At 40.1% G+C, this 26,005-nt stretch overlaps 1 protein-coding gene across 2 annotated transcripts in view; it reads right to left on the bottom strand.

The window, feature by feature from the left end:
• The window catches only part of mdga2a (MAM domain containing glycosylphosphatidylinositol anchor 2a), a 153,893-nt gene that overhangs the window by 92,571 nt on the left and 35,317 nt on the right, over positions 1-26,005 (bottom strand). Inside the window, exons 1-2 of one of the 2 annotated variants that reach the window (XM_030719302.1) lie at positions 6,812-6,879; positions 6,396-6,528 (exon numbers count right to left, since the gene is read on the bottom strand). In XM_030719302.1, coding sequence (XP_030575162.1) covers positions 6,396-6,404 — 9 coding nt within the window. In that variant the 5' untranslated portion in view covers positions 6,405-6,528; positions 6,812-6,879. Of the gene's footprint in view, positions 1-6,395; positions 6,529-6,811; positions 6,952-26,005 lie in introns of those variants that run through there. The other variant, XM_030719301.1, reaches the window with a different exon arrangement.

Below are 26,005 nucleotides of genomic sequence, written 5' to 3' on the forward strand. Positions count from 1 at the left end.
TTTAGTTGATGATTAATTTCCCTCAAATTATACAAAGTCTGTTTTGGACCATTGTGAATTCCCTGCCACCTGGAATGCTTTTTTTTTTTCACTACCAGCTGGAGATGCTGGTAATAAGAGTAATTTCTGTTGATGCCACCTAATACTATACTTTATAGTATTAAAGATACCAATATTGTGCTTGTTTTCACAACATTTATTTGACAGTTGTTGATACGTTCCAAATGAAGACACAAAATATATGATGAGCTTATTAAATGTAATACTTTATTATAGATTAAACTACTCAACAGTAAATCTAAGTAGAGCTGGAAGTATTAGTTGACTGGCAAACATTATTATGATGTAATAATGTCAAATTCCACAGTTTTGAGCTTTTCTTATGTGAGTTTGTTGCTGTTCTAATTATTTATTTATAGTGATTTTGAAGTTTGGACCTGCAATTTTCTTCTGGGTAACTGAGACAGGAGTTTTATCAATGACAAAATATCACAAAAATAAATCACTGGATTTATCTACATTAGACTCAAGTGAGAGTGCATTTTCCTAATACATTGTATTAATAGCACAATATAGAAGTACGTTGTAAACGTACATTGCGCTATCAGTACCTTTAGATATGTAGTGTTTGAATACTTCGACAAAATGACCGCCAACTCTAATACATGTTTATCTGAGCTCATTAAAAGACTGTTTGTGTGATGTGAAAAAACATCTCTTGAAGTCTACTGTCATTATAACACTGCTAAGTGGAGCCAGAGAGAAGAGAGCAGAAAGGTGTTAAGAAGAAAGGAGGGATGAAAGAAAAATGCAGAGGAAGCTGAGCTCTGCAGAGGAAAAAAGTGTGTTTTTAGTGTGTGTGTGTGTATGTGTGTGTGTGTGTGTGTGGGGGGGGGGGGGGGGGGGATTCAGAGTGTGTGCCAGTAGCTGTTCTATTTATAGCTACAACAGACTGACAGCAGAGAGAGTAAAGAATGAAAGAGGAGAGAGCAGGAAGTGGAGAAAAGGGGGACAGGATAAAAAGAGGTATGGAGTCATTGGCGTCACTCAAACAGCTGCTTTGGCCTGATTGGTTTTTTTGTTTGTTTTAAACTGCGGATGACATAATGTCCACACTAAGATTCAACATGGCATGTAGGTGCTGTGCTATGTTTGCATCTTAACATCCACTATGTCTAAGTCCTCATTATAGTCCATCTGAAGTAGGGATGGGTACTCGGCAGGGCACCAGTATTACATTGATAACAGTTACAAACTGGTCAGTCAATATTGATATGGGCCTTGCTGCTATTGGTAGTCATGCAGTGTTATTTCACCCAGAAACATCTGACCATTTCAAAATGAACTTGCTAAAGTTTTACATTTTGTGGTCTCTTGTCATGACTGACACAGCAGTATGTTTCGAAGAAGACAAGTAGAGGAAAAAAAGAAAGAAGAAAGAGAGAACAGGAGGTGGAAAGAGGAGAAAATGAGAGAAGTAAATGTTGATATAGCAGAGGAGTGTAGAGGAGAGTATTAACAAACAGGGAAGAAAAGAGGAAATAAGGGCAAAGAATCAAGGACAGAAAAAAACCAAAAGAGAGAGAAGACGACAAAAATGGGGACAGGTTACATGACAGGTTACAAGAGGGGAGAAAAAGAAGGCAAAATAACTCGAGTGCAGAGAACAGATTGGAGGAAGAAAAAGACACTTAAGACTTCAGTTGGGGAACTTGCAGGTAACTTGCAGGCTTAGGAGGTAGAGCAGGTCCTCTACTAATTGGAATGTCTGCGGTTTGATCTCACGCTCTCCTAGTCTGCATGTCAAAGTATACTTGGGCAAGATACTGAGCCACAAGTTGCTCCCAATGCATCCATTGGAGTGTGAGTGTGTGAATGTTAGACAAAGCACTTAAGCATAGAAAAAGGTGTGAATGGATGAGTGAGGCTTGTAGTAAGATAAAGTTTTGAGTGTTCAAATTGAGGAGGAAAGTGCTATACACTGTAAGTACAATCCATTTACCATTTTAATAACTGAGGTTGTTTCATTTTGTTCCACTTCACACCAACAGTCTTTAGAACTGAAAAGGGTCCACTTACAGTCCACCAAAACAAGACGTTTGTGCAGTGCAGCATTTAGCGCTAACAGGAAGTGACATAAACTGTCAAACATCAGTTTCAGCAAGTAATGCAGCTCTGTTTGCTCAGGCATTTGCTCCAATCTCACTCTTAACTATATTTATAACCCCAGTAGCAAGGTTGTGTTTTCTCTCCATCACTGTTATTGCATTAATGGAGTTCACTTTTTAGGGATTTTTGAGCTGCATTTTAATTTTCGTGCAGCTGATCAATTTTGTTTTTCTTCTCTAAAAGCCAAAAGCAATAAGGGAGACTTTATGGCATAGTATCTGTGTGTGGGTGAGCATGAGTGGGTCAGACAGCAAACGTCACTGGATTGAGATCCCTAATGCAGTTATCAAAATTCATTTCTGCTTTTACTTTCAGATATGGGGAGGAAAACAAAACAAAACAAACGTGAACTTCAAAAAAAAAAAAAAAAAGATTTATATAATGATTTTTCTATTAATCTCTACAATGGAAGTTAGTATGATTATAGAGACAGAGTGAGACACACTGATGGGAAATACACCCGGTAGAAATAAACTTTGTGAACTGAATCATCGTTTAAGACTTCCAAAAGGTTTCACTTTGGGAAGCCTGAAGTGGCTGCTAAATGATGCAGACATAATGGCCTCTGGTCTTGACATGTGGTTTAGGCACCAGGTTTATAACAGACTAACAGCAAACTGCACTTAAAGTGGAAGGAGACAAGTTTTCATCTGCTCTCACTTAGAAGTGGGATTACATTTGTAGCACTGCCATAAAGGCCTAATCACTTTCTATTTTCCAAACCTAGCTGACCCAACAACACCAAACCAATACCACTTTGGGAAAAAAGGAAAGAAAGAACCAGTAAGTTAGCCCGAAATTTTGCTCCACACAAACAACTATAGCACTGGTTGGCGTGGGGATGGAAAAACAGAGTTTATTAAAACATGTAAACTAGGCAACGATGCTGCAACAATTTCTCGAGTAACTCGAATAATTTGATTATAAAAAAATCCTCAACACAAATTTCTTGCTTCTGTGCTTCGTTTAAACTCACAATGGATTTCCGTCATTTGGAAAAAACAACCCTTTAACACAGAGTGGATCATTGCTGACAAGTTTTTTTCACACCTCCACTGCTCTCTACAGCCATGTGTGTGTGTGTGTGTGTGTGTGTGTTGTGTCTGAGAATTTCAGCTGTAGCTACCGGATCGGATCGCTATCTCCACAGCTTGCTAGCAGGTGCTGCCATTAGCACTAACGATCGTTTGGTAACAACAGGAAACCCCCTGGTCACCTGTTGGGTACTGAGGGGCTTCATCAAAATATTTTTTTATGCTTTAATCCCTGATTAGTGACTAAAAATAGACTTGCAATAGAACCGTATTTAGGAGGAAGCTTGTGAATACAAAGCATTACGACGTCAAGCTCAGGCAGCCCTCAGTTTTTCAACAAAAACACTGATAACACAACAGCAGCAGTTTGTACGTGCAGTCTGTCTGCATGTGCGTGGCAAGCACAAAGAGGCGGAGCCCTTATCCAGACGGTGAGCTCAGGTGGAGCGAAAGGAAACGTTTTTCTAACATCCAAAGCAGAGGTCCTTTTTCCTGTAACCACCATTAAAACCTTTATTGGGAAACAGCTGGAGGCCTTTCATCAACCACCTGATCAACAGGTACAGTGTATCACAAAAGTGAGTACACCCCTCACATTTCTGCAGATATTTAAGTATATCTTTTCATGGGACAACACTGACAAAATGACACTTTGACACAATGAAAAGTAGTCTGTGTGCAGCTTATATAACAGTGTAAATTTATTCTTCCCTCAAAATAACTCAGTATACAGCCATTAATGTCTAAACCAGCAGCAACAAAAGTGAGTACACCCCTATAGACTACACCCGTAAATGTTCAAATTGAGCACTGCTTGTCATTTCCCCTCCAAAATGTCTTGTGACTCGTTAGTGTTACTAGGTCTCAGGTGTGCATAGGGAGCAGGTGTGTTCAATTTTGTAGTACAGCTCTCACACTCTCTCATACTGGTCACTGAAAGTTCTAACACGGCACCTCATGGCAAAGAACTCTCTGAGGATCTTAAAAGACGAATTGTTGCTCTACATGAAGACTGTTATATAAGCTGCATTTTGTCAGTATTGTCCCATGAAAAGATATACTTAAATATATGCAGACATGTGAGGGGTGTACTCACGTTTGTGATACACTGTATCAACAAGAAAAGAGAACTTTGAAGCTGCTCCATCCACCACAGTGAAAAACCTGCAGTTAATCTACGAAAATTTAAATATGCAGATGAACTGTTAAGTCAAAAGCATTTGTCTGATTACTTGATTAATCGATTGAACAATCGATAGAATACTTGATTACTAAAATAATCGATAGTTGCAGCCCTAATGTAAACCATAATGGAGACATGAAAGGATGGCTGTATGCATGTATGCAGCATGCATGGAGACAAGTGGAATGGGTTGGGATCTTTTTTTGAAATATCAACATCTTGTCAATAGTGCAGATCATGACAACCCTGGTTGATTTGTTATTATATGTTAACTGTATATATTGTTCATCCTGTATGAAAACTGCAGACAGAAAATATATCACCACCTCCTGTACCAACTGCAGATAGATTTTCTTTGTTAATCTGAGTTTTTCTGGAAGGTGTTATTCCCATTGGCAAACAGAATTTGAGTCTGAAAATGAGGCTTATCAGAAATAAAGTGGCAGTGGTGCAGTGGGTAGGTGCTTGCCTTGCAGACAGAGAGTTGCCGGTTTGAGCCCCTGTCCCTGCACTGTGTCCTTGGGCAAGACACTTAAACCACATTGCCTAAAGGTAGAACCGGTCTCTGGCTGCATGACCGCAGAGGCTTGTCTCTGGATGAGTGATCTGGAACGATCATTTCGTTGTGTGCCTTGTGTGCACAATGACAATGAGTTGAATCTAATCTAATCAGTGTAGAGCACATATGACTGTTCTAAAGCCACTACATCATGTGATGTATGTAGAGTAAAAAGACTTCTTTTGCCAGTGTGAGTGATACTATCAGTTTGTTACCAGTTCACAGAGCTCATCACCATTAAACAGGTAAGGCTCAAGAGGCAGGCACTTATGGCCTTTATAGTGGAACTACTGCTAAAAACTACTACTACTGCTGCTGAGGAAGACCAATAGGGAGAAGAGAACTGCTTGGATCAAGAAACTCAAACGGCTGACATTACAACAGTGGAAATCTGAATTTTCGGCTGAGTCCAGATGTGGCATAGTTGGTTCCTGCAGTGTCTTTGTGAGAGAACAGAAAATATGATGAAACATATTGAGACAGACTCACTATTCCCTGAATCGTTTGCCTGTTGTTCTTGATTATAATCCCCATAACCAGAAAGTAATGGAGTGTTTGACCCTATCACCCTTTACAAGTCTTACGAGTCTTTGATTATGTCATCCCATTGTTGTCTTCCCTTGATGTTATAACGTTTGTATTTGTTTAACATTCAGATGTAATGTTGTTCTCCTTATACATCGGAAGTTGGAGCTGGGAGTGACATCACTCCCAGCTCATGCTCATGGATAGAGCCTGGACAATGCTCTGTGTATGGCCTATTTTTCGAGTCTCAAATACACAACAGTGGTAGTACAAATTACAAGTTTAACAGCTTTACTACTACCATTTACTATTGGTTATTGTGAAGTTGGGGTTAGTGGGGCTTCTCCAATGTTCCAAGTGGGAAATCCGACTTGAGGGGGTGTTCCAGTAGAAAATTCTGACTCAGAACTCAAGATTGCAGACTTCCAACTTAAAAGGAAAAGCAACAGTAATCATACACCCTCCCATTTTCTTGTGCATCAGTGTAAACTTAATGCATTATTCACTGGTTCAGGTTGGTAGGGGTAAGGGAACAGGAGCCAACAAGTGCTCAGCAAATGTGGAAACTTCTCAAACAGTGCTGGGAAATCTCCAGTTAATGACCTAATGAAGATGGTTGGAGAATGAAGAGCGTGCATAAAGCCATAAGTTACTTCACAGTTTAGATGTCTTTACTGTTGTTCCATTGATGACAGTGAAGTAAGAAAAATCCATGAAAGAGTCTGTGAGCCACAACTTTTCATTGCTAAGGTACAGTATATACTGTGAGCCTGTCAGATGTAACTATACATGAGTCATTGATTGAAAGGCCTTCACTATCAAAGTTCCCCACATTAACACTTATTTCTGCATCTGCAACATCAATAAAAATAAAGTTGCAATGAATAATAGCCACACTTACTAAAAGTCTTCTAAAAATCTTTACCCTTTTCATCCCTTTTTGTCGTTCTCCTCGTCTTCACTCCTGGTAAATGTCTATCTTCATTCCCAATTGGCAGTGGCTCTTCTCCTCCTCAAGGGGTTTCTTTTTCTTCTTCTTCTTCTTCGCTGTATGATTGCTGTCATTTATGAAACACAAAGGCATCAGAGTAGCTCTGCTCAGCGGGGGCTCTGGCACTTCAGCATGCCGCTGGGGATAATGGGAGGTTTTTTGTTTTTTTTTCCTGTTACTGAGCGCTCTGCAGAGTCAACATGGTTGAAGTGTGTGTAGAAGTGTGAATGTAAACTTCACTCTTTTGTAGATTCATTCAATCTTCGTGAATTTATTCAAGACCTCATCCTACTTCCCTCATCCTTTTTTCTTCCACTGATTTGTATATACACAAAGTAAGAGTGTTTTACCTGTGGTCGCGGGTGTCCAGTCACCAAACACTGCAGCTCTAGAGTCTCTCCCTCTTTGATAGTGTAAACCCTCTCACTGTAGCGCTCCTCTTCCACACTACAGGCCTGACCGGAGTGCACAATTCGCACTGTAGGGGGCGCTGTGGACAACAACACATATGCAAAAGGTTAATATGTGAGAGTCACCACTGAAAACACCTTTGTATGTTTTGAGTGTGGTTGTTTTGAGTGAAAGTCTAATGTTTGGAACCATCCATCCATCTCAACTTCCTCCCTAATAACTATATCACCTGACATCCTCCATTCCCCTTCATCGCCCTGTCCACAAGAAGGCGCTGTAACAATGAAATATGCTGCTGCACAAGCGAACTACACTCACTGGGTAAGAAAGGTGATTTAAGTGACTTTGTATGCGGCCTGGTTGTTGGTGCCAGACAGGCTTGTCTGAGTATTTCAGAAACTGTAACGTGTTCTTCAGTGTCAACTTTTAACCTGTTCAGTTTAAGGTTAGTGTGGTTCAAATGTAGTTTGGTATTTGAATAAGCTGTTTTACTGTATATATACATTTTTAAACCCCATCCTACTTCATCATTACAGTGATCTGTTGTGCTTTATTTCCAGCTACATATGTATATATAATTGGACTTTATTAGAGTAGTAAATTCACAATAGATTCACAATTCAGAATAGCCTTTCTCTCAAACGGGGCTGTCCTTAAGTTCATCCTCTGTCTGAAAATAGACATTTTAGCTCCTCTCCATTTCAGACCAGCTCCTGTATAGGCCAGCTTTCCTCTGATTGGCTGCCTCTTGTAAACAGAAGGTTTGAAGAGCAGGTGAGTGGAACTTCTGTACTCACAGAAGGGACTAGGACCTCACTGTTTAAAAATGTAACCAGGTTTAATAAACACATCCACCACTGGAATAGTATGCATGTGACAAAAATTAATAAAAGCACAATAGTTCCCTTTTAACATTTTTTATGTTTTGTTTTTTTTTTGCATTCAAATAATGTTTTGCAAAAAGAGGACACATTATTTAAGTGTGCTCACTAGGTATAAATAAGATTAAATGTACACATAATACTGGCCTAAATCAAAACTTTATTGTATATCAAAATTAAATGTATATAAATAAACAGAAATAGATAAAAATATTTACATATTTAATGTTTACTATAAATGTCAGTAGAAAAAAATGTAAAAAGCTGAACTTACATGAATACAAATATATATATGTGATATTAACAGTTTTTATTCCATGCCAATCTCCAGGCCATTGCCATTCTATAATTATCACTTAATGCATGTGAACTCAACCACTGAGCTTTTGTAAACTAATAAAAAATAAAAAGGTTTATAAAACAGTGTCAAGAAATGGGGAAAGTCTCCATTTCCTGTGTTACGGGAAAAAAAAAAATCAGTAAACATATTAAAGCTACTGCATAAAGACCACGAAATTAAGACTGAGAGTTAGACATTGCAAGGGCCGATAGACTGTTAGCTGGCCACTTGCTAAAAATCTTTTATCTTATCCACAGTTTACCATACTTCAGCAGCACAGTTAAACTTTTCTTTCAGTGACTTTCTTTTGCACGACTTCAAATATTGTAAAACACAGACTTTAAAACAGCAGCAACAGCTCCGATCAGTCCACTCGGCTCACCGCCGCCGCCTTGACACACAAGCAATTTCTTACACACATTCAGCGTCTTCTGAATTTCTGATATGAAACTAAAAAAAGCTCTTGTGTTGTTACTGAGCACAGAGGAGCAGCTGGCTTTGTTTCACTGAAAGCTCGAAAAAAAAAAAAAGCGCCTGAACAGGCTGTTCGGGAGCTGTTAGCCTCGAACAGACATCGCAGCGTGCAGGATGTTCTCTACCTGTTGTCATGGGAACCACATGGAGAGGAGGCGGCGTGGCATTTGAGTCCCTGAAAACCGCAGTAAAGAACCCCATCCTCTGCTCAGAGCCTTTTTGCTGCATCCCTGCCATTCCACTGACTGAAAGTCAATTTAATAACTAAAGAAAAAACAGCCACCAGGTTCCCAGAAGGTTAATACAATATCAAATCTGTAGGTCTCCTTTGTTGAGTGTAATATATTTTATGTTGTACGTGTGCTTATGTTGATCACTCTACAGGCTGATACCAATTAGCACAATTAAAATCCTAAAACAAATCCAAAAATATTAACTTTGCTACAATGTGAGTTCAGGAAAAGAGGCAAATTCTCACAGTTAAGACTTAAATTTTTGGAATTTTTGCTTGAGAATAAGTGCAACTATGAGTCAGTTATTAGAATGGTGAATCCATATTCATACATTTGTGACCAATGGGATAAAATAGGATCAAACAAAAACTGTGTTGACTTGTTTTTACAAGGGAACATCTTACTGTTGAACTTTTTTGGAAAAATTATTTTGACCAAAAAAAAAAAAAACAAAAGTTTACTGATTGTGATCCAATTTATAATGTTTTATTTTTAAATCAGAAGTCTTTTCACCAGCATTTTTATCAGTGACATTCATATTAGAATTCCTCCATCTCTTTCAGAATAAAATGCTTTAAGTCCTTTACAGTAAATTTTTTTTTTTTATCTGCTCAGCAGTAAAAACATTTCAGCTTTGTTAAAGCCTTTCAACTACCTCCAGAAAAACTCTGTGGTAAAAAATGAACATAAAAAAATGAACTTTTTCAAGTAAAAGCCCCCCAAATGCTTTCGCATCACATTGTCTTCAGGGAAAGAGCACATCACAGTTTTACCTTTTTAGGGGTTGAGCTAACTAATAAATTTAGAGATTTGTATTTGGCAAAACTTATTGCCCTTCTTACTTGTACGCAAGATGACTTTGGTTGTTGGTCAGTGTTGAATTTGTCCTTGTATTGAATTTGTAAGCTTACTAAAATGGGCACCTGTCTTAGGTCAATACATGATTTGAAAGGAATGACTGCATAGAGAGTATTTGCTCCCACATTCATTCCCTTTGTCTGGTATCCTTGAAATCTGTCAAAACATCACGTTTAGTTTATTTTTTTTTTCATTATATTGATGGAATGCTCAGCTTTGATCACAATTGTTTTTTTTCTTTTCTTTTGTTTGTTTGTTGTTGTCTTGTTGCCATTTGAAAGCATAGATGTAAGTAGTGTGCGCATTTATTACTTCTAGGTTAGACGACTGTATTTCATTATCAGGTTGTTCTAAAAATTCCCTGATAAGCCTTCAGCTGATCCAAAATGCTGTAGCTAGAGTACTGACAGGGACTAGAAAGTGAGAGCATATTTCTCCCATACTGGCTTCTCTTCATTGGCTTCCTGTTAAATCCAAAAATGAGTTTAATAAACTTCTCCTCACATAGAAAGTCTTGAATAATCAGGCCCCAACTTACCTTAAAGACCCCATAGTATCATATCACCCCAGTAGAGCACTTTGCTCCCAATTTAGATTTGGGAGACAGACACCCTCTCTACTTTTAAGTTGAGACTTAAAACTTTTCTTTTTCATAAAGTTTCAGGTGACCCTGAACCATCCCTTAGTTACGCAACAATAGCCCTGGGCTGCTGGTGGCTTCCTGTTTTTTCTTCACTCACCTCTTTTCACTCTCTATGCGCTTATACCCCTCTCTGCATTTAATCCTTAGCAATTATTAATCTCTGCCTCTTGTTCACAGGATGTCTTTTGTCCTGTATCCGTCCCCTCACTCCCAACCGGTCACTATAGATGGCGGCCCCTCCCTCAGCCTAGTTCTGCTGGAGGTTTCTTCCTGTTAAAAGGGAGTTTTTGCTCATGGGGGCAAGGTAAAAACAAACAAACAAACAAACAAACAAACAAACAAACAAACAAACAAACAAACAAACAAACAAAAAAAAAAAATATATATATATATATATATATATGGGAATAAATATCCTTTAGCTTTCTTCTCTCTGTGGTGACACTTGTCAGAAGTTCTTCTCTCTCTCTCTTTATTCCCATTATGCAGACCAAATCAAATGTGCTGGGTATCAGTGTCGCCCCACACACTTATAAAAGGCTTGGAAAATGATGACTAATGAAAGTGAAAATAAAAGTAGAGAAGCTGACCTCAGTTGGTTACAAACACACACAGATTTTACACGAACAATTCTCTGCTTTCAGAAAGAACACTGACCTAAGCTGACTGAAAAACTCTGATGAGTGTATTCCTGAAAGGAGTACTTACATTAGTTTTCATACTCAGAATATCCCTTACTTCCCATGTGTATGTAGGTTTCAGAAAGTGTCAGACTACACCCACCTGGAGTTCCAGGTCAGATTTGAGGCCAATCGCTGGTGAAGACATGCTGCTCAGCTAATTAAAGTTGTGAAATTATAAATGAGCAGCAGAGAAAAAGGTCAGCAGGAAATTAATTTTTAATTGACATGAGTGTAAGTGGTGCAGATGGGCTGCAGACTGGACAACTAACCCTGATGTGGATTCAGCTGCAAGCCTTACAAGTACAATTTTGATGCACTGTTTGCAAGCAGCGTGCAGCAGTTATTCAGAATTTCTGTGTCAGCAGGCATCTGCGAGGCATCTTGTAAGTACCACTCGTTTTTTTATTTTTACACTTCACCTCTATTTTTGCCTGACCTGCTGCATCTGTGAGATACAGTATTCTGACATGTGGGTGGATGTGCACAGTACAAAAACACTGAGAGTCATCACAGAGGGCTTGAATGCCTCTAACAACACTGAATGCCAGTGTAAACTGTATTCCCACTGCTTGGAACATGTTACCATTAAGTCACCCCTGAGCCTTCAGTGTTAATGCAATAACAAACCGATCAATACCTTTAGCTCATCAAAGGAGAGAACCTAAAGGTGAAACATAATAACTGTAGCCAGGAAGAGAAGTGAGAGGGAGAAGGAAACTAGCTGAGAGGAGTAAATAAGAGATGAGAGGAAACAGAGAGAAGAAAGCTAAAATAATGAAGGGCCTAAGAAAATGAGGAGAGAAGGAGGTGATGACAAAAGAAGAGGAAAACTAGAGAAAAATGGACAAAGAAAGCAGCATGAGTGACGGACAGGAGACCAGGGTGAAGGTGAGAAGAAGGATTAGAGGAGTACAGTGAAGAAAAGAGGGAGCAGGAGGTATGGATAATCTGGTTGTCCTACTTTTTCTGTCTTTTCTATTTTTAGATTCTCATTTTCTTCCCATTCTCCAGTGACTCTGCTAATGTTTTCCTGCTGATGTCATCAAACACAGACATACACAAATACCCCCCCGCCAATGGACTGATTCTGTCCCAGCACGCGCTTTAATCAGGTTTTATCTGAAAAGATAGCAGCATGATACAGAACACCACTGACAGACACCAACAGGACCAGAACAGAATCAGAATTACACCAGAAATATCCGGATAGAACTTCAACAAAAACACTATAACAGATACAAGTACCATTTCAATGATAACTACAACAAGTTGTCTGTCATATAAATACTATTACAGTGGTGAATGGTCTTTTTAAACAAGAACAAAAATTAGGCTTCAGACTACTCTAAACACTCTGTTTCAAGTTTTTTTTCTACTCCTAAATCTTTATGACATCACTGAGAGCAGATATTGATAATATGGAGATCTCGGCCAAAAAGCTCTGGCTGTTAGTGCAGAAGCCCCACCCACTAAAGGGAGACAAGCTAATCTGTCGTGTATCAGGTTTAGGATGAACTGAAGGGCTACGAATCATGCAAAACTATTGTAGGAGAACCTGACAGTAGGAAATTACTGCAGCACAACAGGCAGAATTCAAGCAGAGCCACAGGACAGTTTAAAAAGAACCACAGCAGAGATTCGATACATTACTCACAACGTGAAAGAGTTTCATTTCAGCAAACATTTTTAAGTCACTATCATAGAATGTTGTAATACACTGATAAACTGATAAAGTGAATTTATAAATTGGCAGTATTATGACTTGGGGTCTGTGTTTATAGTCCCGAAAAACATGGTGTATTAAGCTACTGCTTATTCAAACCAAACATTTCTTTATGCTGCAGCTCACTGAGAGCTTTTATTATGAAGGTGTCTCAGGAAATGCAATGCGTCTGTTGGTGAACTTAGCACCTATTAGTACAGTTCATCAAGAACGCCTAGAAAACAAGACAATGGTCATTTTTGAACATGGGATAAAATAAAGATGTCATAAAGAATAACAGAACAGGTAGATGAAGCCACATTGAGCTATCAGATGGAGAACTGCAGGTAACAGGCCGTGAACTTCCAGCTACTAAGGGCCCTAAACAAGAGGCAACCTTCTGCTGAAAAATGAAGCCAAAAAGTAGTGTGTGTGTGAGAGCGCTTCAGTAGTGTGTGTGAGAGCACTTCAGTAGTGTGTGCGAGAGCGTTTCAGTAGTGTGTGCGAGAGCGTTTCAGTAGTGTGTGAGAGCGCTTCAGTAGTGTGTGCGAGAGCGTTTCAGTAGTGTGTGAGAGCGTTTCAGTAGTGTGTGCGAGAGCGTTTCAGTAGTGTGTGAGAGCGCTTCAGTAGTGTGTGCGAGAGCGTTTCAGTAGTGTGTGAGAGCGCTTCAGTAGTGTGTGCGAGAGCGTTTCAGTAGTGTGTGTGTGCGCGTTTCAGTAGTGTGTGTTAGCGCGTTTCAGTAGTGTGTGTGTGTGTGTGAGCATTTTGTGTGAACAGGAAGGTGTTTTGTGATAACAGGAAGTTGTTTTGGCTAAACAGGAAGGCATTTCAGTAGTGTGTGTGAGCGCATTTCGTGTAAACAGGAAGGCGTTTTGGCTAAACAGGAAGGCGTTTCAGTAGTGTGTGTGTGAGAGCGTTTCAGTAGTGTGTGTGAGCGCGTTTAAGTAATAATGTCCCTAACGGCCCCTCATAGTGATATCCCCCTTTTACAGTTTCTTTCTTCATCAGATGTGATGACAATATTCAGGAAAAAGCATGGAATAAATTATTTATGATAAGTCTGGTTTTACTTGGCCTATCAGTACAATAATTTGAAGCTCCGCATTTTTGACACAAGTTGTAACGGAGACTCAGTGAGGCTGCGTTCTGCTGCTACGTCATCTTAAAGCTGTTATGTCATTTGAATGCGCCAGTGTAACATACCTATACCCACTATCAGCTCAGTAAGACATCCCAGTGTTCCCCAATCCCCAAACACACAGATGTACACTCAGCAGAACAAAGAAGATACAACTGTAACATGTTAAACTCATAATGCAGCCTACTCACTCAAAGCACAGCTCTGCAAGTGTATTATAAGAAAGGCACTGTATGTAGCTACACCTACACAAATGCACTGTATGAATGTGGCTTACAGAGTAGAGCTTTGACTGGTCAGTGAGACTGGACAAGGGCCAGCTGAAAAAATAATGTAGATCCAACTGTAATTTTAACTGTGTAAAAACCCTTAAGACCTCAGTTCTGGTTTTATATTTGTTCTTCACTAATTATGCAATATTGTGTATTTTTCTGACCCCCCCAAAAAAACAAAAACAAAAAAAAAAAACTAAAAACCCTATGATGGAAACAAAACCAAGGGACATGGATATCCTGCCCAGGATGGGGTTACTGGGGCCCCACTCTGAAGCCAGGCTTATGGGAGAGCACCTGGTGGCTGGGCCTTAGCCCATGGGGCCTGGCCGATTACAGCCCAAAAGCAACAGATGGGCCTGCCCGCCTGTGGATCCACCACTTGAAAGAATAGGCAGCAGGGGTTCAGTGCTTTTTGGGCTGGGTGGAGGTCAGGGGCAGAGGTCCTGGCAATCTGATCCCCAGTTGATGAATCTGGCTTTAGGAACATGGCATGTCACCATTAGAGTCCCTGAATGAGGTGCTTGAGGGTGCCCCTACTGGGGACTCCTGAGTATGTGTTATGTTGTTGGACTTCTGTGCTAATCACACTTTGTTCATAACAAACGTGTAGTGAGGGTGTGTTGGGAGCGTCTGGCAGAGGCCCCCAGATAAGCTGGAGGAGGTAAGTGGAGAGAGGGAGGGCTGGGCATCTCTGCTTAAACTATTGCCCCCACCACCCAAAGCTGAAGTCGCAAAAATGGATGGATGGGTGGACTAACTAGAAGGGCACTCAGTAAAGAGCCTAATTGGCCCACCCCAAATTGCCTATGTGTCGATGTTATTTCTTTGAAGAATCAGAGTCACTCTTTTATCCACATTAAAGCTACCAGAAAAGGATCAGTCATCTGTGGTTCAGTGTTGTGCCAAGGACACTTGTGTTGAGAACCAGCTGTGTCTCTTCACATGTTCACAGCTGATAGACAGTGAACACATTTTTTAAATAAAAACACATCTTACTGCTGCCATCTTCTCTTGTTTCCTTCTCCTCTGTCTTTCTCTCCTTTCTTTTTTCTTCTCTCCTCACCTCCTTTCTCTTTGCCTCCTCTTCCCTCCTCCTCATTGCCAAACCTGTGACGTGTACTGGACTCACACAGATGAGTTTCTATTTTTGTCATTGCTGGTAACTTGACAGATGGAAGGACATAAGGGCTCTGAGTATCCAGGTTAGAGGTCAGCAAAGAATTTATGTCACTATGGGGTTACAAAGGTCAAATGAAACAGCAGCTATGGGAATGTTTGACTGGATTCATTCCTGTCCTTGTTACTGTTACAAACAATAACTTCAGGATGCACATCCAGGTGGATTTACACAAAGTGCTGCAAACCTTTACTGCATTTCATAAATTGTATGCAAGAGCATCATACAAATAAGGACAGAAATATCCCCATGAAAATGTAATTAAAAAAAAAAATGTATCTCACATGTGCTGCTAACAGAGCAGGAATTTTTAACACAGCTTTTCCAAACAGTTTTATTTTAGGTGTGTTCATTAGTTTACTTTGCACACAGGAACAAAGTTATTTTACAAAAAATCAAAAACTACTAGGGTCAAAATTATTCGCCTCCCTGATGCTAATAGTCAATAGCATATCCTTTTTGCCTGCAGTCATTTGTTGTAGTCTCACACACTCACATGCCCTGAGTAATCCCAGCCCATTCTTCTCAAGATCCTCCAGATTTGATGGTCTTCTGGCACAGACTTGAGTTCACCCCACAGATTTTCAAGGTGATTCACTGGTATCTTGGCAGTTGTTCTGGGGTCTTTAGAAGTGTCTCTCACTATTTTGTATTCCAGAGTATTTGAAATCTTTCATTTCCTACCTCTGCCAGGCTTGTTCTGTACTGTGTGTGGATCTCTCTGAATGTCTTGATACTTCTTACTTTAGTTCTTGACATTTGGAAACACTGTGATAACTTTGTATATCCATCTCCTGCTTTGTGAGTATCAACACTTCTTTTTCTTAAGTCTAAAATGATTTCTTTTGTTTTCATGCTTTCTCAAGTGACCGCTCAAACCCTTGCTGAGGGTTTTATACTGTGTGCAAGCTGGAAGATAACCCTCACTTGTAACTTGATTTTGCAAGTTAAAAGTTAAAGCATATCATCGCACAGCAGTGGTTTGTGCTACTGGCTCAATAAAAAGGTCAATTTTTCAGGGGGCTCACAGCCAGAGATGGTGATCCAGATCACCATATTTGAGATATCTGCCCTTATCGACATCATACAGAACCAAAAGTAGGAAAACTACTGGCTGTTTTTAATATGAAAAACACCACTGGAACAGTACGTAGAGTACCAGCCAAAGGTTTGGACATGAATGGGTGAGTGTGTCCAAACTTTTGACTGGTACTCTATATGAGATCCCATTTAACCCCTTGAACCAGCAGATATCTAACAACCAGAATAACTGAGACATTAACCAATGAAGAAAAGGAACATGAAAGGATTACTTGGCTAAACAGAAACAAAACAGTCACAAAATTGAAAAGACAGATACCTACAAAGAGACTGAAAATAACTTTAGATTAGGACTGGGTGATTATCAGTTATGTTAGAGCTCAAGAAAATCCCATATAAAGACATTTTTTAATGTTCAATAAATGCATGATTTTGTTAAATTAATAAATAATCTTAAGTAATCAAGATTACAGTGATTTACCAAAATAATCACAATTATGGTCTTTGCCATATTCAGCCCTACTTCAGTGACACCTATAAGGCCAAAAGGTAATGCAAAAACATCCAAAGAGGTCCAACTGAAAAAAAGATGCAAAATTAACATTAAAAAGGTGAAACAAATGAAAAGAATGGAAACAAGTGGAAAGAGATGGACCTGACTTAACAGACACACAACGTGTGAAATCTTTTGTGATTCTTCCAGTCTGGGCATCTTGCTTTGATAGAAGTCTGTGCAGAGGGGCCCTTTTCATTATTCATCCTTTGTTTGACTGTGATTAGTATCTGAAAAAATAAAATCTGCCACATTAAACTGACAGCGATTCATTGTTTTATACGTCACACACTGATGATAACTGAATGTAGTGTATTATAATGTGCAATGTATCATTAAATAATCTGAAGAAAGCTACATTTTCTCAGCAATGACTTACTGAAGGAGTAAGGAGTTCAACATTTCATCAGTATTTCCCTCTCGCTTCATCCCCTCTTTCCGGTGATCCTGTTCTCGCTCAGGTGTTTCTCCTCTAAAACCAGGTATCAGACTAATCCCTGCACCCTCTACAGCACCACAAACCATTCACGTTCTAATAAGTGATGAATCCAGCCTGAATGCAGCATACCGGCTGATCCCCACACTACAAGCTGCAGCAAACAAAACACATAGAGACCCACACAACACCTCTTAAATTCAGGAATTACACTCCCCCCCTCACGGGCTTTACAATCACTTCTAAACCAGGAATTAGATCAAATCTAATCCTCTCGGATAAATGACTACAGATGAGAGCAGCAGTGCAGCTCTGGAACACTGGGAGTTTATGCAGTTTGGATGCAGGAGGAGCATTTAAAGGTGCAGTGCCATGAAAGTCCCAGTCACCATTTTCTAATCATTCACTCTGTTTGAAGCCCACCTGATGGAGAAATTCAATTGTGAGATTTCTGTTTCAGTGACATCTTGGCTAGATTACCTTTGTTGAACTATCCATGAACTGAGCTGTTTCGTACAATGTCTAGTGAATTGTCCAGTATAAGCACAGGAGGTCTTGGTTTAAGTTACTTCAGAACATGTGAGTGAGTTAAAAAGACTTGGAAGTATTTTGTTTCCTGGACCCTTTACCACTAGAAAGGTACCAAACCAGCTTTTTTCTTTCTAACCCAATCCAGGTTTTTGAGCCAGGATTACACTGATAAGTGATCCAAATATCAGATCACTGGAACTCTAGTTTCCTCAAGTTTCCCCTAAAGATTAACAAAGTAAACTGTATATCTATATTCAATGCAGTCCCTGATGCTATGCCACATGACACATGTTGCCAGTTTTAATTCAACTGAGTTGCTGATTTATTCTGAATTTAAGTATTCATTTGTTTGTTTGTTTTTGTTTTTATGAAATTAGAGTTTGTTTCCACAAAGGACAAATCTCTAATTTTGACATTCTGAGGAATGACGCATTCAGTGGGAGTGAGCAATTATGGTAAAAGCAGTGCAAATCACATAGTGATTCAACAAGACATGTGCCCTATTAGACAACAGAAACTGCTGATTGTTGTGTACATGCGCTTGGTACAAATTCAAGAACTATTGAGGAAAGCGCCAGTGTGATGCTGACCGGGTGCTAACATTACACTTGAGGCACACTTGACTGTTACATGGTTACAGGCTGCAGGACTGCTGCAGCGTAGCTAACGCAAAAAACATCTTTATTCTTTTGGCAAAACCAGCTTATGAAATGCAACAGTGTGATTGTGACCGTGTAACATCGTTACACCTCAGACACACAAAAGTTACTGTGGCTGCTTCTGACTGCTATGAACAGAGAACAAAGACGCTACGAGCTCCTGCACGTGCTGTGTTCTAGTGCAGATATAAAACTACTTCACATCTGAATTACTTTCATTTTTAAGCTTCACAATACAATTTAGTGCAACTACAAGGTAGAACATGTAAGGATAATTTTATGGTGCTAATTACCAAGAAAACGCAATGCTTTATGAGTGCGTATGGAGTGCTATGAGATGAAAAAATATAAACTGAAATACAAAATTGAAAAGATTAAAAAAATACTACAGTACAGTATTAAATATTAAGTAAAATAAACTATGTCTTTTGTATATGGCTCAGTGATGCATGCTTATCTGCATGTATCACAGAGCCATGGCTCAGTGGCTGAGATTGCTGGACCGAGTCCCACACGCCTGAATGCGAGCTTGAAGCCATTTATAATTCTTAACTTGTTTGATGTGCATGCGCTCACCACAAATGGTTTTTGTGAAAATGTCACGGCACTTGACCATCCGCAGCTCCTAAAAATAAAGTGACCATTCTTTGTGTTCATATGGATCAGCGCCTGCTAATAACACTCCTTTGCCTCATTTTGCTTTTCTCTGTATCGTACTGTGCTGCTGATCTTCTCACAGGTGTTTGGGTGTTTTTTTCAGTATTCGTTTGAGTTTTTTCTCCTTATTACGTGTTGACATTTGTCTTTGTTTTGATTTTGTGTGAACAACAACATGGCGGCAACTTCCAAGAATGCACTGCGATTACCGAGCTCTATATTTGGGATATTTGTGGCCCTCTGGTTTTCTGTTTGCGTCTGGGTTAACATCAGAGCAAAGAGAAAGAAATCGCACTAAAGGGCTGACACTTCGCTGAGAACAAACACAAAGGAAGCATCTGCTCTCACCTTGGATGAATGCAGCTCTGTTGAACTGAAGACGGACATCACACCTGCCCTACACTAAGCAGGCAACATTTAGGTTCAGTAAGGACAAAGACAGCTGCAGGTCATCACCCAACATCAAAGATCAATCAAGTGTTCATTGTCAGGGATTCCCATCACTACTGAGGGGATTTTTAAGAACAAGTACACTATAGAACCAAAAGTATTCACTGACCTGCCTTCACACCTGTATGAACTTGAGTGGCATTCCATTCTTAATCCAGTGGGTCGAATATGATGTTGGCCCACCCTTTGCAGCTATAACAGCTTCAAGTCTTCTGGGAAGACTTCTGGGAGTGCATTTATGGGACCATTGTTCTAGAAGCTCACTTGTGAGGTCAGACACTGATATTGGACAAGAACGCCTGGCTCACAGTCTCTGCTCTAATTCATCCCAAAGGGTTGAGGTCAGTACTCTGTGCAGGCTAGTCAAGTTCTTCCACACCAAACTTGCCCATCCATGTCTTTATGGACCTTACTTTGTGGACTGCTGTGCAGTCATGTTGGCACAGGAAGGGGCCATCCCCAAATTGTTCCCACAAAGTTGGGAGCATGAAATTGTCCAAAATGTCTTGGTATGCTGAAGCATTAAGAGTTCCTTTCACTGGAACTAAGGGGCCGAGCCCAGCTCCTGAAAAACACCCCCACACCATGATGCACTGTTCTTGAGCTAATCTGAAGGCCACATGAGGTTTGCAGTGATTCTGCAGAAAGTTGGTGACCTCTGTGCAATATGCATCTCAGCATTCACTGACCCTGCTCTGTCATTTTACATGGCCTACCACTTTGTTGCTGTCATTCCCAGTTGCTTCCAGTTTTTTATAATACCACTAACAGCTGACTGTGGAATATTTAGTAGTGAGGAAATTTCACGACTGGGCTTTTTGCACAGGTGGCATCCTATCACGTTACCACGCTGGAATTCACTGAGCTTCTGAGAGGTCTTCTTATGACTGCATCACTTTTCTCAGACATTCTCACTTGGTTTGTAGTATAAATGTAAATATTAAAGTCAACAGTTAAAACCTCTCAGTCACAGTGTGTCCCACACATAGTTTACCTGGAAAGGGGCACACAGGTCAGTCATAAAAAATAACTATTAAAATACAACAGGGTGCATTGATTCCTGGGTTTTTGCTTAGTGTCTTTGTCAGAGTGGCTGTTTATCATCACCATGTGTTTCTAGTCTGTTTACAGTCAGTTTACATTGCTCCTGTTGGACATTTGTTTTTTATTTTTCTACTCATGGACTTTTCTTTGGCTTTAATAATTTTCTGTTTTGCGTCTGCCTGACTCAGAGTCCTGCATTTGGGTCCTAAACTTGCACTTCATGACAGAGGGTGCATAAATCTGTAGTTTATGAGGTATATTAATGGCTGTCTGAATACATTTGATGACTCGCTTTAGCTTTTCTTTTTCTTTTTTCATTCCTCCAACACCTTCCATGATCAGTTAACTAGTGGACAATCCTCCTGCTCTTATTTGACAGACAGACAGACAGACATCTTTATTGATCCCAATAGTGGGAAATTAACTTTAAACAGCTCTGTTGCTGCAAACCAGGTAGCCTGAAACCTTCCCATCTCATGTTTTCCCTACTGGGACTTATGTTGCAGTTGCAGTTGTTGTGGCAGTCCGTTGTCCATCTGCCTCCCCTGTGAGTCTCTCATCCAACTTTAAAACAGAATCCAACTCCATCATCTTGGAGTGCAGTTGGCAACAGCGATTCATTGTCTGATCTGAAGATTCACTGCAAGCTGGAGGGCCACTCTAACCACAATCTGCAACAGGTGGAGAATAGGTTCATGTGCAGTTAAGCCAAACTCACTCAGGTTGCAGGAATACAGCTACCAGCTGCAGTCTGAGACAGAGGAATTAGATTTCAACTACAGAAGGAGAGACTCACTGAAGAGACAGCTGATGGTATTCCTCAGTTATTTGTCACAAATAAGGAAAATACACTATATGGACAAAAGTTCTGGGTCACCCAAACACTACATCAGCAGCTGCTCAGCCATCGAATCCCATGCCATGAAGCTCCTGGTGCACAATTTTTGTGGTGATGTTAATGCCAAAGCAGGTTTGGAATTCTGCAGCTATTGAGTCAACAGCGTGTTGGTGACTTTTACGCATTATATGCAAGCCTTTGCACACATCCATACATACAAGCATCTGTACATACCTCACCCCACAACAATAAAGAAAGAATATCTTTGGACAAACAAATTCACTGGTGTGATGTGTAGCTACAATCCTGATAACAATTATTCCTTATCATAGCTATCAACAAATAAAACTGGAAAAGGAACAGATGATGGATGGATGAAATGATTTAAGGTCCAAGGTCAGAGGTTTGAAACAGAAACACTGGCAATTTTCCAGCCAGTTTTGCTATAGTCAGATGAAGATGTTATAACATCAGTCAGTACCTACAGCAGACTTTTAAAACCTGCTACAGCTTTGTCTTTCTCAACAACTGAATGCACTGCTTTTCATCCTCACATATGTGCTCACATGGCTGTGAATTTGTGTTTAACAGATGGCACCCTGGGCCTGTCTTTGTTGTGGTTTTGTACAGTTGGAACCAGAGTAAATGAATATGAAGCTTCCATTTGATATGGACAACAGATTACATGTGACAGTAATCTCTATGATATTGGCTTGTTCAGACAGATGTGTAGCTGTATATGAGACCATTTACATAATACATTGTATTCTCATTACTGTGGGAACTGTGGGTTAGCTGTGGGATATAGCTGTCTGTTTCAAAACATAGTGGCCCCCTGCAGGGAGAATCAGGGATCTGTTTCCTCCCCTTTAACACTCTAATCTCTCTATCCATTTAATTCAGGGGAAAGCTGAATGCTGCACACACACACACACACACACACACACACACACACACACACACACACACACACACACACACACACACACACACACACACACGCATGCACGCACGCACACACACACACTCATTTTCATCACTTAGGAGGACAGTACATTGACTTACATTCATTGCCTAAAGACTTACTATGGTGCTTCCTAACAAGCATAAATATTCTGAGCTCATAAAATTACCACTCTTAAGACGACACAGAACTTGAGGTTCTTTTCCTTCATCAGTGTCTGAATTTCTCTGCTCCATTCAGATTTTTGTGTACTAAAGATTCCAGTATTGTTATCAGTATAATGGCTCATAGTCTTTTGCTGCTGCATATTGGACAACATGCACACTAATACAGGATATTAACAAGGCTACTTGGTGAAGATAAGGGCCAAAGTCGAAAACACCACATTATCACATAACCCAGATTACATGAGGAGTTTTTTAAAACATTAATTTTAAGGAAGGAAGGTTGTGAAATTTTGGGCCGATACCAATAATGATCTTTGCGATTATGATTTGGCCAGTAGCCAATGCCAAAATTTTTTAAGTCTTTTTATTTTCTTTTTTCTCGTATTGTTCCAGGGAAACAAAGATATGCTGATATCAGTTAAAGGGCAAATATCATCCAATTCCACTATTCAGCTTACGTAAACAGGTTTAAGTCCCCACAACACAAGTAAAGCAAGTACACACACAGTTAGCCTCAGGCCTGTACAGTAGAGCAGCAAGTCTTTGAGGGCAGCAGGAGCTCGCCCTGATTTACCCGCTGTTTCTGTGTGTCTGTATGTGTGTATGTGATGTCGACACACAGTGAGTCATCATCCAGCAGAGTAGAGCTGCTCTCTGCAGCCCCATTTTGTGTGTAGCATTGTGTGCATTTGTTTGTGTGTACGCATGTGTCAATTCATACAGCAGATGTTGTACATGTTAATTATGTTTGAAAATGACAGCTTGTACACAATTTAACCGTGACCTCTGACCTGGCAAATTGATAAATCTAAATTACTAAATAGACATTTTTAAATGTAACTATTAAAAGAAAAGATGATAATTATTTGTCCTGACTGACAGTTTGTCCATGGATGCTCCACTGTTTTGCTGTTATTACACACAGTAAACTACACATAAATGCTTAAGAGTCCCATTGTCATTACTGACAGTGAACCAAGCACAGATGCTTGACTGCCCTGCTGTTACTATGCACAGCACACTTCCCATAGTACTCTGCTGTTCTGCACACATTACAGACAGCAAACTAATCACAGACACTCTGCATTCCTGTCACTGTTACAGACACTGAATTAACCAAGATGCTCAACTGTCCTGTTGTTATTACAGACAGTGAACAAACCACAGACAGTCTCTTGTCCTGTTTCTGTTCAGTAAGCTAACCGCAGACTTTGAACCACATCCACTCAGCTCTGAATGATCTGGGACCTGGTTTGGCTTCTTTGGTCTACTCTCAGAGTTAAGTCAGGTACCACAGCAGTTTTCATTTATTTATGTCAAAGAGCAGAAATGGAGGGAGAACACAGACGTGAAACTAAATATTAAAAAAACACTACTTGTCCCACATCTAAATATGTCTCCATATCACACGGGTTCGCTCTAAAACTTGACTTTTTTTCCCCTCTAAAACTTGACTCTGATCTCAGGTCAGATTTTACAGTCTTATTCATACTGGATGTCACCCCCACCCCATCCCCTTCTCCTTCTTTCTATGTTATGTAAGCTGTTTCACTCTATTTTTGTAGTGGAGGGTTTCACAAAGAAAGCTGCTCAGTCAGTGGGACAGTTAAAAATAACAACAGACTTCCAATTGGCTGGCAGTACAGGGCCCTGTCTGCATACTCGATGGGATACAAGGAGAAGGGTGAATGTAAGCAAAACATCATTAACTGTTTACTGTTGTGCAACTGAGCCATCACATTTAAATATATATGTTAAGTCCCAATGTGCCCTAACCTTTGTCACTGTGCTCTGATTGCTTTTTTAGGTGCGACTAGAGGCCAGCAGCTGTTGAAAAAGTTTAATAATGGTACCAAAGTTTCACAGTTCTTTTGAAAGTGCTGAAGGTCTGGAAGTAGGAATCATTTCAAAAGCTAAAGCTGTCAGGGCCTTCCTGTTCTGTTTGGATTGGTGCTCTGTTCTCCTTTTTTCGCTCTCTCTCCCTCTCCTCAGTGGTGTGTGTGTGTGTGTGTGTGTGTGTGTGAAGTTGGTGTCCTGTCTTGGTATACCAGAGGCGGGGTTCCTGGGAGCTGATTGCACACCTGGAGAGGATGATCGCACCTGTGGCTCATTATCTCGTTTGACTGTGGCTTCTTAAGCAGAAGCGGGTCATTCTGTCAGTGCTGGATTGACTCCTGTATTACTGCCTGCACTGTTGAATGCAATAGCTGTATCACTCACCTGCTTCTGTCTGCACAGATATTCAACTGCCTACCAGATTGTGTGTTTTCCCCTGAGTGAGGCGAGAGTGAGAGGAGTGACCTCGGAGAATCCTGCTCGGAAACCGGAACCCCCACTGGATCTGGAGATTCCCCGTTCAGTCCCAAAACCAGTATTGGACAATAAACTTGTGAGCTTTTCATCAGAATCCTGCGTTTTGAGTCCCACCTGTTCACTGAACATTATGACAAAAGCAACTTTTTAGAGGTGTAGAGATTAAAGTAGTCCAGAAGTCCTTGAGAAATTATTTAAGGTCTTTGAGAGTTTAAAAGCTCTTTGGACCAGTTGCTCTTAGGGTTCTATAGGAGGAAGGGTTCTAGCAGTCATTGAGTCCTTGTAAATTTCAGGGCAAAGAAGTTATAGTCCTGCAGGAGGTGCTCGAGGTCTGAAAAACCTGTTGGAACATTTAGAATATTCTGCCAGTCCTTGGGGACTTTATGATGTTCCTTGGAAAGATTTTACATTGTCTTTCAGAGGTTTGCTGAAGTTCTAGAGAAGAGCACAACGGAAGCTACAAAAGAAAAATAATTCTAAGGTTCCTGAGTCCTTAAGGACTCTTACAGAGATTACCAAGAGGGTCTGAGCAGTCTTAAAGGACATACCCAAGAGAACTGAGTCTTTGAGAATGTTTTAGACATCCTGAGGTTCTTGAAGAGGGTCTACACATTATTGAAGAGATCCTTAATGAGGTTCTGAGGACCTTTCAAATGCTGTACAGGTCCTAAAGATGAGTGTACTCTTTTTTGAAAAGGTTTTAGTTGTCCTGGAGGATATACAGGCTGTGTACCTGTCCCTTTTTCCTTCCTCCAAATTCTAAACTTGCACTTACTGGATTGACTGAAAAGATTTTTTCCTCTGGGCTGAACCTTTGCTTTCCCTTCCTGTATTCAGCCCCCCTTTTGTGTGTGTGTGTGTTTTATGGCATTTACTGGTTGAGTACATTCTTGGAGTCCTTTAGTAGGTTAATATGTACTGTAGCAGGAGCATCTGCACTGCTGTTATAATTACATGTAGTTTAAAATGAAATTGGTTCAACAGCTGACCTGAACTGTGTCTCAGGTGATTCTGCCTGTCAATCAGTAGGGATGAATTTGTGATGTAACTGTATAATTAACAATTTCCCTGTCAGT

The sequence above is a fragment of the Archocentrus centrarchus genome, chromosome 22, assembly GCF_007364275.1.
Source record: "Archocentrus centrarchus isolate MPI-CPG fArcCen1 chromosome 22, fArcCen1, whole genome shotgun sequence".
Classification (NCBI taxonomy): Eukaryota; Metazoa; Chordata; class Actinopteri; order Cichliformes; family Cichlidae; genus Archocentrus; species Archocentrus centrarchus.